General features: G+C 31.0%; 1 protein-coding gene across 8 annotated transcripts in view; it reads right to left on the bottom strand.

The window, feature by feature from the left end:
• MAP2K5 (mitogen-activated protein kinase kinase 5) overlaps nt 1-17,175 on the bottom strand; it is a 112,109-nt gene that overhangs the window by 76,812 nt on the left and 18,122 nt on the right. For all 8 annotated transcript variants that reach the window (XM_088172732.1, XM_088172727.1, XM_088172730.1 and 5 more), the window contains exons 5-12: nt 15,706-15,746; nt 13,358-13,425; nt 9,398-9,446; nt 7,787-7,851; nt 4,359-4,398; nt 2,260-2,328; nt 2,017-2,098; nt 181-242 (exon numbers count right to left, since the gene is read on the bottom strand). In XM_088172732.1, the coding sequence (XP_088028858.1) occupies nt 181-242; nt 2,017-2,098; nt 2,260-2,328; nt 4,359-4,398; nt 7,787-7,851; nt 9,398-9,446; nt 13,358-13,425; nt 15,706-15,746 (476 nt within the window). The remainder of the gene's footprint in view (nt 1-180; nt 243-2,016; nt 2,099-2,259; nt 2,329-4,358; nt 4,399-7,786; nt 7,852-9,397; nt 9,447-13,357; nt 13,426-15,705; nt 15,747-17,175) is intronic.

Raw genomic sequence — 17,175 nt, 5'->3', positions numbered from 1 at the left:
GAAATAAAAAATAAAAAATAAAAAATAAAAAATAAAAAATAAAAAATAAAAAATAAAAAATAAAAAATAAAAAATAAAAAATAAAAGTACTCACAGCCAATGCTATCCTACCAAGAAAAACAGATTGAAAATGAAATAAAAATTAAAAAATAAAAAAATAAAAATAAATAAAATACTCACAGCCACTGCTATCCTGCCAAGAACGTGCTCTGGGATTTTCCTATAAACATCCAGGGATCCTCCTGCAGGAATAAAAATAAAATTAAAATAAAAATAAAATAAAAATAAAATAAAAATAAAATAAAATAAAATAAAATAAAATAAAAATAAAATAAAAAGGAGGTGTCAAATCAAAGAGTGCCCCAGATCTCAAACCCCAAGGGGGATTTTTGGTTTTTTTTTTAGGAACTGGGTTATGAATAAAAACACCAATGAGAAAGCAAGAAAGAGAAATAGAAAAATTTTGACCTTCAAACAAAATAAAATAAAATAAAAAATAAAATAAAAATTAAAATAAAAAATAAAAATAAAATAAAAACCTCCCCAAACCCAGAGCAGCAAGAAAATGTGAGAAATTTATCCATTTATTTATCTCTTTATTTATTTTTCTATTGATCTATTTATTTATCCATTTGTCTTTTTATTTATCTATCTATCTATTTATTTACCTATTTATCTATTTATTTATTTATCTATTTATTTACTTATTTATCTATTTACCCATTTATCTATTTATTTCTCTATTTCTTTATCTATCTATTTATTTACCTATTTATCTATTTATCTATTTATCTATTTATCTATTTATCAATCACAGAATAGAACTCCAAACTCCGTGGAAAAATCTCCTGGGGATTAAAAAAAAAAAAAAAAAAAAAAAAAAAAGAAAATTTTCCTCCTGGAATATCCAAAATTCCCAAACCAAGGGGGCTGGGACATTATTTCTAATTTTGGGGATTATTTTGGGGTGCAGAATTCACTGCTTTTACTCCAAGAAAATCCCAAAATTCCCAAACCAAGGCACATATTTCTAATTTTGGGGATGCTTTTGGGGTGCAGAATTCACTGCTTTTCCTCCTGGAATATCCCAAAATTCTCAAACCAAGTCACATATTTATAATTTTGGGGATTATTTTGGGTGCAGAATTCACTGCTTTTCCTGCAGAAAAATCCCAAATTCCCAAACTTCCAGGGAAATCCAAAATTCCAAACCAAGGGACGTATTTATCATTCTGGAGATGATTTTGGGTTGCAGAATTCACTGCTTTTCCTCCTGGAATATCCCAAAATTCCCAAACCAAGGCACATATTCCTAATTTTGGGGCTGATTTTGGGGTGCAGAATTCACTCATTGCTTTTCCTGCAGGAAAATCCCAAAATTCCCAAACCAAGGGCCATCATTCCTAATTTTGGGGATGCTTTTGGGGTGCAGGATTCACTCATTGCTTTTCCTCCAAGAAAATCCCAAAATTCCCAAACCAAGTCACACATTCCTAATTTTGGGGCAGATTTTGGGGTGCAGAATTCACTCATTGCTTTCCCTGCAGGAAAATCCCAAATTCCCAAACCAAGTCACACATTCCTAATTTTGGGGCTGATTTTGGGGTGCAGGATTCAGGTGGGGAGGAAGAAGGAAGGAGCCCCCCCCCCCCCCCCCCCCAGCAGCTGGAAAACATCTGGGCTGCCAAAGAAACCTGGCCTGGAAATGGAGGCAGGAATTTGGATCCAGGAATTCCCTGGAAAAGGGAAAATCAATTCAGGACAGTCCAAGGCAGGGACAGATTGCTCAGATATCAAAATTAAACTTGATTTATTTCTTTTCTCTTCACATTTCCCAATCAAAGCACAGGGGAAAATGCAGAATTTTCCTCAATCCCAATCTCAGCCTGCTCTGGTTTTTGTTTTTTTTTTTTTTTTAACTTCCTGCATTTTTTTTTTTTAGTTTTGTCGTTGTATTTCATTTTAAAAATAAAAAAAAAAAAAATTTAAATTTAATTAGCAATCAAAAATACTCACCATCCATGAACTCTGTGCACAGTGAAATCCTGTTCTCCACAAAAAAAGCGCCATAAAATCCGATGATATACGAGGAGTCACACTGGGGGGAAAAAAAAAAATAAAAATAAAAAAAAAGAGGAAAAATGAAAAATAAAAAAAAACCCACGAGGTTGTTTGAAAAATCTGCTGATGAGGAAAAAAAAAAAAAAAAAATTAAAAAAATGCAAGAAAAAAAGGATTGGAATGGTGAAATCCACGGACCTTGTAGAGGATTTCCAGCTCGGACATGATTTGTTTCTGCAGCTCCAGGGTGATGTCCAGGGGGATGACCTGAGACAGGGAATGACAATTAACCACAATTAAAAATAATTAACCACGATTAAAAATAATTAACCACGATTAAAAACAATTAAGCACGATTAAAAACAATTAAGCACGATTCAAATTCCTCATCCATGGAATAACGATCTTTGTGGGATAACAAGAAAGAGAGGGATGGGTGGGAAGAATGATTTGAGCAGGGAGGAGGTGGAAATGGAAGGATTGATTGATTGATTGATTAATTGATTGATTGATTGATTGATTGATTGATTGATAATTTTGGGTGGGGAATCAAAGCTCAGCCAGTGCCACCCTTGGGACCTTGCAGGGAATTCCAGCCCAGCCAGGAATTCCAGCCCAAAATCATCGAAATCTCCAATTTCCCACTCTGAGCCATTCCCTGTGTGCTGTTCCCAAACCCCAAATTCCAAATCCCAAACCCCAAACCCCAAATCCCTCTCCTGGATCCCCTTTAGGGGCTCTGAGCATTCCCTGGATCCTTTTCCTTCTCCAGGGGAACATTCCCAGCTCTCCCAGCCTGGATCCAGCTCATCCCAATCCCAAAATCCCAATATCCCAATATCCAAAATCCCAATATCCCAATGTCCAAAATCCCAATATCCCAATATCCAATATCCCAATATCCCAATATCCCAATGTCCCAATATCCCAATGTCCCAATATCCCAATATCCCAATATCCCAATGTCCCAATATCCCAATATCCCAATATCCCAATATCCCAATATCCCAATGTCCCAATATCCCAATATCCCAATGTCCCAATGTCCCAATATCCCAATATCCAATATCCCAATATCCCAATGTCCCAATATCCAATATCCCAATATCCAATGTCCCAATATCCCAATATCCCAATATCCCAATATCCCAATATCCCAATATCCCAATATCCAATATCCCAATATCCCAATATCCCAATATCCAATATCCCAATATCCCAATGTCCCAATATCCCAATATCCAATATCCCAATATCCCAATATCCCAATATCCCAATATCCAATATCCCAATATCCCAATATCCAATATCCAATATCCCAATGTCCCAATATCCCAAACCCCAAATCCCAAACCCCAATCCCTCTCCTGGCTCCCTTTAGGGTCTCTGATCATTCCCTGGATTTTTTTCCCTTTTCCATGGGAACATTCCCAGCTCTCTCCTGGCTCCCCGGGAATTTTTCCATTTTTCCTTCCCCAATCCCAATTATTGATATTTTATATAAATGATTATAATGTCATTTAATTGATAAATTGTTATAAATTATTTATAATATTTAATAGACGTGGTAGAATAGATAATGTAAAGGTGAAATGTGTGATTGGCAGAAAATATGCAATTTATAATATAAAATAAAAATATAAAATATGGAATATAGAATAAAAATATAAAATATAGAATAAAAATATAAAATATAGAATAAAAATATAAAATACAGAATATGTAATAGACAATGAAATATATAATATAGAATATGTAGTATATAATGAAAAGATAAAACATAGAATATAGAATATATAATTAAAAAATAAAATAGACAATATATAAGAAAAAATAAAATAAAATGTATCTAATCTATAATAAAAATATAAAATATAGATAACCTACAATAAAAATATAAAATATAAAATATACAATAAAAATATAAAATTTATATTATATACTATACAATAAATATATAAAAGAACAATATATGGTATAAAATAAAAAATATGAAACATAAAATGTAGAAAATAAAATGTAGAATATACAAAAAACATACAATATCCAATATATAATGAAATAGAAAATATCCAATACATAGCATGAAATAAAAATAAAAAATTAAAAAATATAAAATATAAAATAAAAAATAATAAAAATAAAAGCTATAAAATGTGTAATACACTAAAATATGCGTTCTATAATATTAAATATTTAATATACAATATTTATATTTAATTTCTATTTCATATAAACTGGAAAAATTTTAAAAAAGGAAAAAAAAAAAAAAAGAAAAAAAATCTGGAATTTTTTACCTTCACTGCCAGGATTTTTCCACTCCGGACATGGTAAGCCCTGGGTGAGGAAAAAATAAAAAAAAAAAATTTGAAAATCCAATGGAATTTGGAATTTTGCATTTAAAAAAAAAAAATTAAAAATTTTACAGTCCCAACCTGACGCTAAAATAAAAAAAAAATCCAATATTTCACCACCCTACCCCCAGCGATTCTTAGTGAGGAAGAAAAATTTTCATAACGAAATTATTTGAATATTCTTCATTTTATTTGAATTTTAAAAATCAAAATGTCATTTAATTTTATTTCAAAACCCTGAGTGCTCTCCCAATTGTCTGGTCATGAGTCGAAAATTCCTAAAAATTTCATTTTATTTTCATAATTCCTGGATGAACATTTATGGAATTGAGTGGCTGCAGATTTTATAATTAGAATTTTAGAAAAAAAATCATTAAAAATGAGATTATTAATGAGAAATTTGATAGAAGTGAATTTGTGAGCTGTAGCTGGGAAATTCCTAAAAATTTCATTTTAATTTGATAATTCCTGGATGAACATTTATGGAATTGAGTGATTTTAGGGGAGAAAAATTAGAATTTAATATGGGAGAGGGGGAAAAAAAATCATTAAAAATGAGATTATTAATGGGAAATTTGATAGGAATTAATTCATGAATTCACGAACTCTGGCTTGGAAATTCCTAAAAATTTCATTTTAATTCGATAATTCCTGGATGAACATTTATGGAATTGAGTGGCTGCAGATTTTAGAATCAGGATTTTAGAAAAAAAAAATCATTAAAAATGAGATTATTAATGAGAATTTGATAGGAGTTAATTCATGAATTCACCAGCTCTGGCTTGGAAATTCCAAATAATTTCATTTTAATTTGATAATTCCTGGTTGGAATTGAGTGGCTGCAGATTTTAGGGGCAAAAAAATCAGATTTTAACGAGGCAGGGGGGGAAAAAATCATTAAAAATGAGATTATTAATGGGAATTTTGATAGATGTGAATTCATGAATTTATGAGCTCTGGCTTGGAAATTCCAAATAATTTCATTTTAATTCGATAATTCCTGGATGAACATTTATGGAATTGAGTGGCTGCAGATTTTAGGGGAGAAAAATCAGATTTTTACGAGTGAGGGGAGTAAAAAATCCGCGTTAAAAATGAGAATACGCCCATGGGGGAGGAGCGGCACAAAGGGGTGAAATGGAGACGCTCCACACCTGCCGGGTGAATTAATTAATTAGGATTAATTAATTAGCCGAATCACGAAACCCGAGCCTTTTTTTCCAGGGCTGCCCATCTCCCGTTTGCAGGGGAGGGATGGGGGAAAAGATGATTTAATTAATTAATTATGAGCCTCGTTAATTGATCCCGGCAATTTCGGTTTCAGTTTCCCCAAAAAAAAAAAAAAAAAAAAAACCCACCAAAACTTTGTGGAATTTATTTAATTAATTTCTTTATTCATTAATTCATTAATTTATTTAGATTTTAATTATTATTCCAGCGTCTCCGTTTGGCCGGCGAGAGAAAAAATTTGTAAAAATTAATTTGTAAAAATTAATTTGTAAAAATTAATTTGTAAAGTGATTAAACGGAGTTTTGGTTACAAACAAAAAGCAACCCTACACCTGCGGGGGGGTTTTAATTAATCGACTTCAAATTAATTACCCCGTGCAGGAGTGTGGAGGGGGGGGGAAATTTTATTTTATTTTTTTATTTTTTTTCCGCGGGGCCGGGAAGTGGAATTGAGAATTTTTTTATTATAATTTCAAATTTCGATTTCAAATTAAAATTTAAATTTTAAAAATCCTGAATTTCGTTTCTTTGGTTTTAGGGAGGGATGAAGTGAAAAAAAAAATAATAAAATAATAATAATAATAATAATAATAATAATAATAATAATAATAATGATAATAATAATAATAATAATAATAATAATAATAATAATAATAATAATAATAATAATAATAATAATAATAATAATAATAATAATAATAATAATAATAATAATAATAATAATAATTCCAGGGGATTAAGGAGCACAGCAGGAGGAAAATCAGATTTTTTTTTTAGTTAATCCACGGATGTTTAGGAGGGGATTAAAGGAAAAACCAGTTAAAACCGGTTAAAACCAGGTAAAACCAGTTAAAACCAGGTAAAAACCTGTTAAAACCAGGTAAAACCAGGTAAAAACCAGCTCAAACCAGCTCCAAACCAACTTAAACCCAGCTCAAAACCAGTTCAAACCAGCTAAAAACCAGCTCAAAACCAACTTAAACCCAGCTCAAACCAGTTCAAACCAGCTAAAAACCAACTTAAACCCAGCTCAAACCAGTTCAAACCAGCTAAAAACCAACTTAAACCCAGCTCAAACCAGTTCAAACCAGTTCAAACCAGCTCCAAACCAGTTCAAACCAGCTCCAAACCAGTTCCAACCGGATAAAAACCAGCTGAGCTCAGCTCAAACCAGTTGAAACCCACCTGTGCCCCAAAAGATTAAAAAAAAAAAAAAAAAATGCTGTGAAATCGGAATTTTGGGATGGATTTCCAATAAAATCGGAATTTTGGGATGGATTTCCCATAAAATCGGAATTTTGGGATGGATTTCCAGGGAATTTTGGGATGGATTTCCCATAAAATCGGAATTTTGGGATGGATTTCCAGGGAATTTTGGGACAGATTTCCAGTGAAATCTGAATTTTTGGACAGATTTCCAGTGACTTTTTTTTTACAGATTTCCAGGGAATTCCTGCACACATCCCCAGTACAATCTGAATTTTTTATATATTCCCAGTGCATTTTTTTAATATATTCCCAATTAATTCCTGCACACATCCCATTACAATCTGATTTTTTTTTAATATATTCCCAGTGCATTTTGGGATATATTCCCAATTAATTCCTGCACACACCCTCAGTATAATCTGATTTTTTTTATGTATTCCCAGTGAATTTTTTGACACATTCCCAGTGAATTTCTTTATATATTCCCATTGAATTCCTGCACACACCCCCAGTATAATCTGATTTTTTAAATATATTTCCAGTGCATTTTTTTAATATATTCCCAATTAATTCCTGCACACACCCCCAGTATAATCTGATTTTTTTAATATATTTCCAGTGCATTTTGGGATATATTCCCAATTAATTCCTGCACACACCCCCAGTGAAATCTGATTTATTTTACACATCCCCAGTGCATTTTTTTTATATATTCCCAGTTAATTCCTGCTCACATCCCCATTACAATCTGAATTTTTTTTTACACATCCCCAGTGCATTTTGGGATATATTCCCAGTTTATTTTTGCACACACCCCCAGTGAAATCTGATTTTTTTTTACACATCCCCAGCGCATTTTTGCACCCACTCCCTCTGCATTTTCACACTCCCCCCCCAATAAAATCCGATTTTTCGCCCCCATTTTCACTCACTTGTAGACGGTGCCGCCGTTGCCGTGGCCCAGGATGTCCCGGTACCGAATGTCCTGCTCGTTCATCTCCAGCACACAATTTAAATTATAGCCAAAAAAAAATAAAAATAAAAAAAAAATAAAAAAGAAATAAAAAAAAATAATAAAAATAATAAAATTCAGGTCATAAAGGTCAGAGCGAGTTCAGCTCGGTGGGGGGAGGGGAGATCGAGACTTTCGCTGTTAATTTTAATTTTTAATTTTTTAATTTTTTTTTTAATCCCTACCCCAAAGGGACGCTCAGAAATTTAATGAGAATTTAATTAATGACAAATTTCACCTCTCCCCCGTTCGTTTTTCTGGATTTGGGCAGGGTTGGACATGGGGCTCCTCTGCATTTATGGACACGGTCCCGGGGAAATCTGAATTTCTGGATGTATTCCCAGTGAAATCTGAATTTTTTTATGTATTTCCAGTCAATTCCTGCACATATTCCCTGTATAATCTGAATTTTTGGATATATTCCCTGTGAAATTTGAATTTTTTAATGTATTTCCAGTTAATTCCTGCACATATTCCCACTGAAATCTGAATTTTGGGATATATTTACAGTGAAATCTGAATTTTTTTATGTATTTCCAGTCAATTTCTGCACATATTCCCAGTATAATCTGATTTTTTGGACACATTTCCAGTCAATTCTTGCCCATATTCCCATTGAAATCTGAATTTTCTGATCTATTTCCAATTAATTCCTGCACACATTCCCAGTATAATCTGAATTTTTAGATATATTTCCAGTATAATCTGATTTTTTTTGCTATATTTCCAGTATAATCTGAATTTTTGGATGGATTTCCAGTTAATTTCTGCACATATTCCCATTGAAATTTGAATTTTTTTATGTATTTCCAGTCAATTCCTGCACATATTCCCATTGAAATCTGAATTTTTGGATATATTCCCTGTGAAATCTGAATTTTTTTATGTATTTCCAGTCAATTCCTGCACACATTCCCAGTATAATCTGAATTTTTGAATATATTCCCTGTGAAATCTGAATTTTTTTATATATTTCCAGTTAATTCCTGCACACATTCCCAGTATAATCTGAATTTTTGGATGTATTCCCAGTGAAATCTGAATTTTTTTATATATTTCCAGTCAATTCCTGCACACATTCCCAGTATAATCTGAATTTTTGGATCTATTTCCAGTGAAATTTGAATTTTTTTATGTATTTCCAGTTAATTCCTGCTCACATTCCCATTGAAATCTGAATTTATATTTTAAAAAAAATAGCATTTTATATTCATTTTTCTTATTTTTCCCTATCATCATATTTTTAAATTTATCCTTTTCTATTTTTCTTATTTTTACCACTTGAATTTTATCATTACAACTCATTCGCAAAAAAAAATTAAAATTAAAATTAAAATTAAAATTAAAATTAAAATTAAAATTAAAATGAGAAATAAAATTCTTTAAAAATTTCATTTTAATTAATTTTTTTTAATAAAATATAGAAATTATTTTATATTTTGGTTATTTTACCCATTTTATATTTTTTTTTCTGGGTTTAAAAATTAAATTTTTTTATTTTTATTTTTTCGAAGCAAATCCCAGCACCCACCTGGCCATTGGCGAGGATTTTCTTCAGCTCTGCTGAGGATTTTTTTAAGCTGGAAAAGAAACAAAAAAAAAAAAATTATTTTTCTGTTTTTAAAATATTTTTTAAATTTTTTTTTTAGATTTTTAAAAGAATTTTTTCTGTATTTTTTAAGATTTTTTTTTAGATTTTTTTTAAAGATTTTTTCCTATTTTTAAAGCATTTTTTTAGATTTTTTTTAAAGATTTTTTCCTATTTTAAAAAAATTTTTTTTTAGATTTTTTCCCATATTTTTAATATTTTTTTAGATTTTTTTTTCTCTATTTCCTAATTTTTTTCTATATTTTTTAAACCATTGTCTTAGATTTTTCTCTATTTTAAAAAATTTTTTTTTTTTTTTTTTTTGGTGCTTTTGTTCTTTTAATGAAACCTCTCGAAAAAAGGGGGAAAAAAAATTAATTTAAAAAATTCAAGTTTGACAACAGGAAAGGAAAAAAAAAACATCAAAAAAACGCCCAAAAAATCAAAATAAAATCGGATTTATTTCGGTTTTTATGCAGGGTTTGGGGGAATTAACCTGGGCTGGGGGAGGGGGAGAATTTTTGGGGTTTTTGGGATTTTTTTGGGGATTTTTTTTGTTGGGTTTTGGGGGATTTTTTGGGGGTTTTTTTGGGGTTTTTTTGGGGTTTGGGGGGGGTTTGGTTTTTGGGGGTTTTTAGGGTTTTTTTGGGTTTTTTTTTGTTTGTTTTTTGGGGTTTTTTTCTTGGTTTTTGGGGTTTGGGGGGATTTTGGGTTTTTTTTGGTTTTTTGGGGGGTTTGGGGTTTTTTTTTTGGTTTTTTGGGGTTTTTTTTCTTTTTTTTTTGGTTTTGGGGGCATTTTGGGTTTTTTTGGTTTTTTGGGGGTTTTGGGGGATTTTTTGGGGGTTTGGGGGGATTTTGGGGTTTTTTTGTTGGTTTTTTGGGGTTTGGGGGGATTTTGGTTTTTTGGGGGGTTTTTTGGTTTGGTTTTTTGGGTTTTTTGTTGTTTTTTGGGGGGTTTGGGGATTTTTTGGGGGGGTTTCTTGGGGTTTTTTTTTTTGAGTTTGGGTTTTTTTGGGGGGGGTTGTGTTGTTTTTTGGAGGTTTTTGGGGGGGGTTGGGGTTTTTTTGGTTTTTGGGGGGGTTTTTTTGGTTTTTGGGGGGGTTTTTTGTTTTTTTGGGGGGGTTTTGGTTTTTTGGGTTTTTTTTTGCTTTTTGGGGGTTTGGGGGAATATTTTTGGGTTTTTTTTTGTTTGTTTTTTTAGGTTTTTGAGGGGCTTTTGGGTTTTTTTTGTGGTTGTTGTTTGGGGTTTTTTTGTTGTATTGGGGGTATTTGGTTTTTGGGGTTTTTGGGGGGTTTTCTGTTTTTTTCTTTTTTGTTGTTGTGGGGTTTTTGTTTGGTTTTTGGGGGCTTTTGGGGTTTATTTTTTTTTTTGTTTTGTTGGGGAGGGTTGTTTGGGTTTTTGGGTTTTTAGGTTTTTTTTTTTTGTTGTTGTTGTGGGTTTTTTATTTGTTTTTTTTTGCTTCTTTTTTGTTTTGTTGTGGGGTTTTTGTTTGGTTTTCTGGGGTTTTTTTTGGTTTTGTTTTTTGGGTTTTTTATCTTGAAATTCCTTCCAATCCCTCAATTTATTTTTCCCTTGAAATTCCCACCAATCCCTCACTTTTTTCTTTTGTAATTCTTTCCAATCCCTCTTTTTTTTTTTTTTTTCCTGAAATTCCTTTCTCCAGCAGAATCCCCAAAACAAAATCCACAAATTTCTGAGTTCCCCACTGGAAAAATTCCCTCCAATCCCAGATTTTCCAAGGCAGGGGTGAGCCACACTGCTGTGGTTAAAAAGGAAAATTTCAAAATAAAAAAAAAAATATAAAATATAAAATAAAATATAAAATAAAATAAAACAAAATAAAATAGCATAAAATAAAATAAAAAATAAGTAAATAAAAATAAAATTAAAATACTGGGATTGGGATACTGGGAATGGGATACTGGGAATGGGATACTGGGAATGGTTTAAACTGGGATGGGGATGGGATACTGGGATTGGGATACTGGGAATGGGATACTGGGAATGGGATACTGGGATTGGGATGTTGGGATATTGGGATTGGGATACTGGGAATGGGATACTGGGAATGGGATACTGGGAATGGGATATTGGGATTGGGATACTGGGAATGGGATACTGGGATTGGGATACTGGGAATGGGATATTGGGATTGGGATACTGGGAATGGGATGTTGGGAATGGGATGTTGGGATTGGGGTACTGGGAATGGGATACTGGGAATGGGATATTTGGATTGGGATACTGGGAATGGTTTAAACTGGGATATTGGGATACTGGGACTGGGATATTGGAATTGGGATACTGGGAATAGGATAATGGGAATGGTTTAAACTGGGATATTGGGATAGGATATTGGGATTGGGATATTGGGAATGGTTTAAACTGGGATGGGAATGGGATACTGGGATTGGGATACTGGGAATGGGATAATGGGAATGGGATATTGGGATTGGGATACTGGGAATGGTTTAAACTGGGATATTGGGATTGGGATACTGGGAATGGGATATTGGGATATTGGGACACTGGGAATGGTTTAAACTGGGATACTGGGAATGGGATAATGGGGGATGGGATACTGGGATATTGGGATACTGGGATACTGGGGATGGATGGAATGGATGGGATAGTGGGGATGGGATATTGGGATTGGGATTCTGGGAATGGTTTAAACTGGGATGTGAATGGGACACTGGGAATGGGATACTGGGAATGGTTTAAACTGGGATATTGGGATAGGATATTGGGATTGGGATACTGGGAATGGGATACTGGGAATGGGATAATGGGATATTGGGATATTGGGAATGGTTTAAACTGGGATACTGGGAATGGGATTTTGGGATTGGGATATTGGGAATGGGAGATTGGGATATTGGGATACTGGGAATGGTTTAAACTGGGATACTGGGAATGGGACACTGGGGATGGAATGGGATATTGGGAACGGGATAGAATACTGGGATTGGGATAATGGGATACTGGGAATGGGATAATGGGATACAATAGATAGGATATTGGGATATTGGGAATGGTTTAAACTGGGATACTGGGATGGGATACTGGGAATGGGATATTGGGGGATGGGATACTGGGATATTGGAGATGGGACACTGGGAATGGGATTTTGGGACTGGGATATTGGGATACTGGGAATGGTTTAAACTGGGATATTGGGATACTGGGAATGGGACACTGGGGATGGAATGGGATAATGGGAACGGGATGGGACACTGGGAATGGGATAATGGGATACTGGGAATGGGATAATGGGATTTTGGGGAATGGGATATTGGGATACAATGGATGGGACATTGGGATACTGGGAATGGTTTAAACTGGGATATTGGGATACTGGGAATGGGATATTGGGATACTGGGGATGGGATACTGGGAATGGTTTAAACTGGGATGGGGATACTGGGAATGGGAATAAAGGGAATAAAAAAGGGAAAAAATGGAATTAAGGGAATAAATGGGAATAAAATGGAACAAAAGGGAATAAAAAGGAATAAAAAGGAATCAAAAGGAATAAAAAGGAAATAAAAAGGAATAAAAAGGAAATAAAAAGGAATAAAAAGGAATAAAAAGGAAATAAAAAGGAATAAAAAGGAATAAAAAGGAATAAAAAGGAAATAAAAAGGAATAAAAAGGAATAAAAAGGAATAAAAAGGAAATAAAAGGGAATAAAAAGGAATAAAAAGGAATAAAAAGGAATAAAAAGGAATAAAAAGGAAATAAAAAGGAATAAAAAGGAATAAAAAGGAATCAAAAGGAATAAAAAGGAATAAAAAGGAATCAAAAGGAATAAAAAGGAATCAAAAGGAATAAAAAGGAATAAAAAGGAATAAAAAGGAATCAAAAGGAATAAAAAGGAATAAAATCTCTTTTCCCCTCACCTGTGGCCGGGCGGGGTCCCCGAGGTGGCCGAGTCCCCGCTGGGCGTGGCCCCGGCCCGGGTGTTCACCTGGGGAGCCCAGCTCAGTCATTAATTAGCCATTAATTAGCCATTAATTAACCATTAATTAACCACCCACCCCGCAGGGAGGAAATAAGAACTAAAAGGTAAATAATGCTGAAAAAATACTGAAAAAATAAAAGGGAAATAGTGAATAAAAGGTAATTAATGAATTAATAAAAGGGAAATAATAAATAAATGAATGGGAAATAATAAATGAATGGGAAATAATAAATAAAAGGTGAGTAGTGACGAAATAAAAGGGAAATAATGAATGAAATGAATGAATTAATAAAAGGGAAATAATAAATAAAAAGGAAATAATAAATAAATGGGAAATGATAAATAAATGAATGGGAAATAATAAATAAAAGATAAATAGTGACGAAATAAAAGTTAAATAATAAATAATTGGGAAATAATAAATAAATAAAAGGGAAATAATAAATTAAAGATAAATACGGGCTAAATAAAAGGTAATAAATAAATAAATAAAAGGTAATTAATAAATAAATTTGACATTTCAATGAGTGGAACACAGAATAAATCAATTTTAATACAACTGCATAAATGAATAGAAATATTCAATACAGACATCACAACGTTCTGCAGACAAATCCTCCCACCCTCACCCCCCAAAAAATTCAGAATAAAAAAAAAATTCAGAATAAAAAAATCAGAATCAAAAAAATCAGAATAAAAAAAATACAGAATAAAAAAAATCAGAATAAAAAAATCAGAATAAAAAAATAAAAATTCAGAATAAAAAAAATCCGAATAAAAATAAATGGAGAATTAAAAAAAATTCAGAATAAAAAAATTAAAAATAAAAAATTCAGAATTAAAAAAATCAGAATAAAAAATTTTCAGAAGAAAACGAAAATCAGAATAAAAAAAATTCAGAATTAAAACAATCAGAATAAAAAAATTCAGAACAAAAAAAATCACAATTAAAAAATCCAGAATATAAAATAAAAATTCAGAATAAAAAAAAAATCAGATTAAAAAAAAAATTCAGAATAATAAAAAAAATTCAGAATAAAAAAATCAGAATAAAAAAAATTCAGAATTAAAAAAAATTTCAGGATAAAAAAATCAGAATTAACAAAAAATTCAGAATAAAAATTCAGAATAAAAAAATTCAGGATAAAAATAAATTGAGAATTTAAAAAAATTCAGAGTAAAAAAAATTCAGAATAAAAAAAAATACAGAATAAAAAAAATCAGAATAAAAAATTTTCAGAAGAAAACGAAAATCACAATAAAAAAAATTCAGAATTAAAACAATCAGAATAAAAAAATTCAGAACAAAAAAAAATCACAATAAAAAAATCCAGAATATAAAATAAAAATTCAGAATTAAAAAAAAATCAGATTAAAAAAAAAATTCAGAATCAAAAAAATCAGAATTAAAAAATGCAGAATAAAAAAATTTCAGCATTAAAAAAAAAATTCAGGATAAAAAATTCAGAATAAAAAAATCAGAACAAAAAAAATGCAGAATAAAAAAATTTCAGAATTAAAAAAAAAATTCAGGATAAAAAATTCAGAATAAAAAAATCAGAATTAACAAAAAATTCAGGATAAAAAAATCAGAATAAAAAATCAGAATTAACAAAAAATTCAGAATAAAAAAATCAGAATAAAAAAATCAGAATTAACAAAAAATTCAGAATAAAAAAATCAGAACAAAAAAATTCAGAATAAAAAAAATTCAGAATAAAAAAATCCAGAATATAAAATAAAAATTCAGAATAAAAAAATCAGAACAAAAAAAAAGCAGAATAAAAAAATTTCAGAATTAAAAAAAAAATTCAGGATAAAAAATTCAGAATAAAAAAATCAGAATTAACAAAAAATTCAGAATAAAAAAATTTCAGAATTTAAAAAAAAATTCAGGATAAAAAAAATTTCAGGATTAAAAAAAATCTGAATTAACAAAAAATTCGGAATAAAAAAAATCAGAATAAAAAAAATTCAGAATAAAAAAAATTCCGAATAAAAAAATCAGAATAAAAAATTCAGAATAAAAAAATCAGAATTAACAAAAAATTCAGAATTAACAAAAAATTCAGAATAAAAAAAATTCAGAATAAAAAAAAAAAGAGAATTAAAAAAATACAGAACAAAAAAAATCAGGATAAAAAAAAAAGAGAATTAAAAAAAAATTTTCAAAATTCAGAATTAAAATTTTAAAAAAATCTGTTTGTCAGAGCAGCAGAAATCAGAGTTTGATTGGATATTTCCCATCCCCCTCATTTGGTTCAAAAAATTCTTGAAAATTCCAACCTTGAGCCCATGGATGTTCCTTTTCCCAGGAGGTTTGCAGGCTGAAACAAGAATTGATTACATCGATTAAAAAAAAAAAAATAAATAAAATAAAAAATTGAGAGTGAGACCAAAATCAGGAGAGAAATTCCAGAGAGGAAAAAAAAAAAAAAACCCAAAAATTGGAATTCCAATTTTTGGGTTTTTTTTTTTTTTCCTCTCTGGAATTTCATGGTCGATGTTTTTGAGGGAATATTTGGATTTTTTGGAGCTGGTTTTGAGTGGGATGGGAGGAATAAAAAAAGGGAGGAAAAAATCAGCAGAGAAATTGGAATTCCAATTTTTGGGTTTTTTTTTTTTTTCCTCTCTGGAATTTCATGGTCGATGTTTTTGAGGGAATATTTGGATTTTTGGAGCTGGTTTTGAGTGGGATGGGAGGAATAAAAAGGGGGGAAAAAAAAAGAAATTGAGGGGAAAAAAAAGAAATTTATGGGAAAAATGGGGAGAAAAATAAATAGGGGGGGAAAAATAAATAGGGGGGAAAAATTCATAGGAGAAATAAAATCATGGGGGAAAAAATTAGAGGGAGGGAAATAAAATCGAGGGGAATCGAATCAGGAGGAAAAAATAAAAATGAGGATGAGAAAAATCAAAAATCAAAGGGGGGAAAAAAAAAAAAAAATCAAAAATCAGGGTGGGAAAATCCTTTTCCCAGGAGGTTTGCAGGCTGAAACAAGAATTGATGGCATGGATTAAAATTTTTTAATTTGTCTCCAAATGAAATCTTTCCATAAAAAAAAAAAAATAAATAAAATAAAAAAAATGAGGGTGAGACCAAAATCAGGAGAGAAATTCCAGAGAGGAAAAAAAAAAAAAACCCAAAAATTGGAATTCGACCATGAAATTCCAGAGAGGAAAAAAAAAAAAACCCAAAAATTGGAATTCCAATTTTTGGGTTTTTTTTTTTTTTTCCTCTCTGGAATTTCATGGTCGATGTTTTTGAGGGAATATTTGGATTTTTGGAGCTGGTTTTGAGTGGGATGGGAGGAATAAAAAGGGGGGAAAAAAAAAGAAATTGAGGGGAAAAAAAAGAAATTTATGGGAAAAATGGGGAGAAAAATTAATAGGGGGGGAAAAATAAATAGGGGGGGAAATAAAATAGGGGGAAAATAAATGGGGAAAAAAATTAATAGGAGAAATAAAATCATGGGGAAAAAATTAGAGGGAGGGAAATAAAATCGAGGGGAATCGAATCAGGAGGAAAAAATAAAAATGAGGGTGAGAAAAATCAAAAATCAAGGGAAAAAAAATCAAAAATCAGGGTGGGAAAATCCTTTTCCCAGGAGGTTTGCAGGCTGAAACAAGAATTGATGGCATGGATTAAAATTTTTTAATTTGTCTCCAAATGAAATCTTTCCATAAAAAAAAAAATAAATAAAATAAAAAAATGAGAGTGAGACCAAAATCAGGAGAGAAATTCCAGAGAGGAAA

The sequence above is a fragment of the Sturnus vulgaris genome, chromosome 13, assembly GCF_052056855.1.
Source record: "Sturnus vulgaris isolate bStuVul1 chromosome 13, bStuVul1.hap1, whole genome shotgun sequence".
Lineage (NCBI taxonomy): Eukaryota > Metazoa > Chordata > Aves > Passeriformes > Sturnidae > Sturnus > Sturnus vulgaris.
The sequence above is the reverse complement of the archived record's forward strand: the minus strand, read 5'-3'. Positions and strand labels throughout refer to the sequence as shown.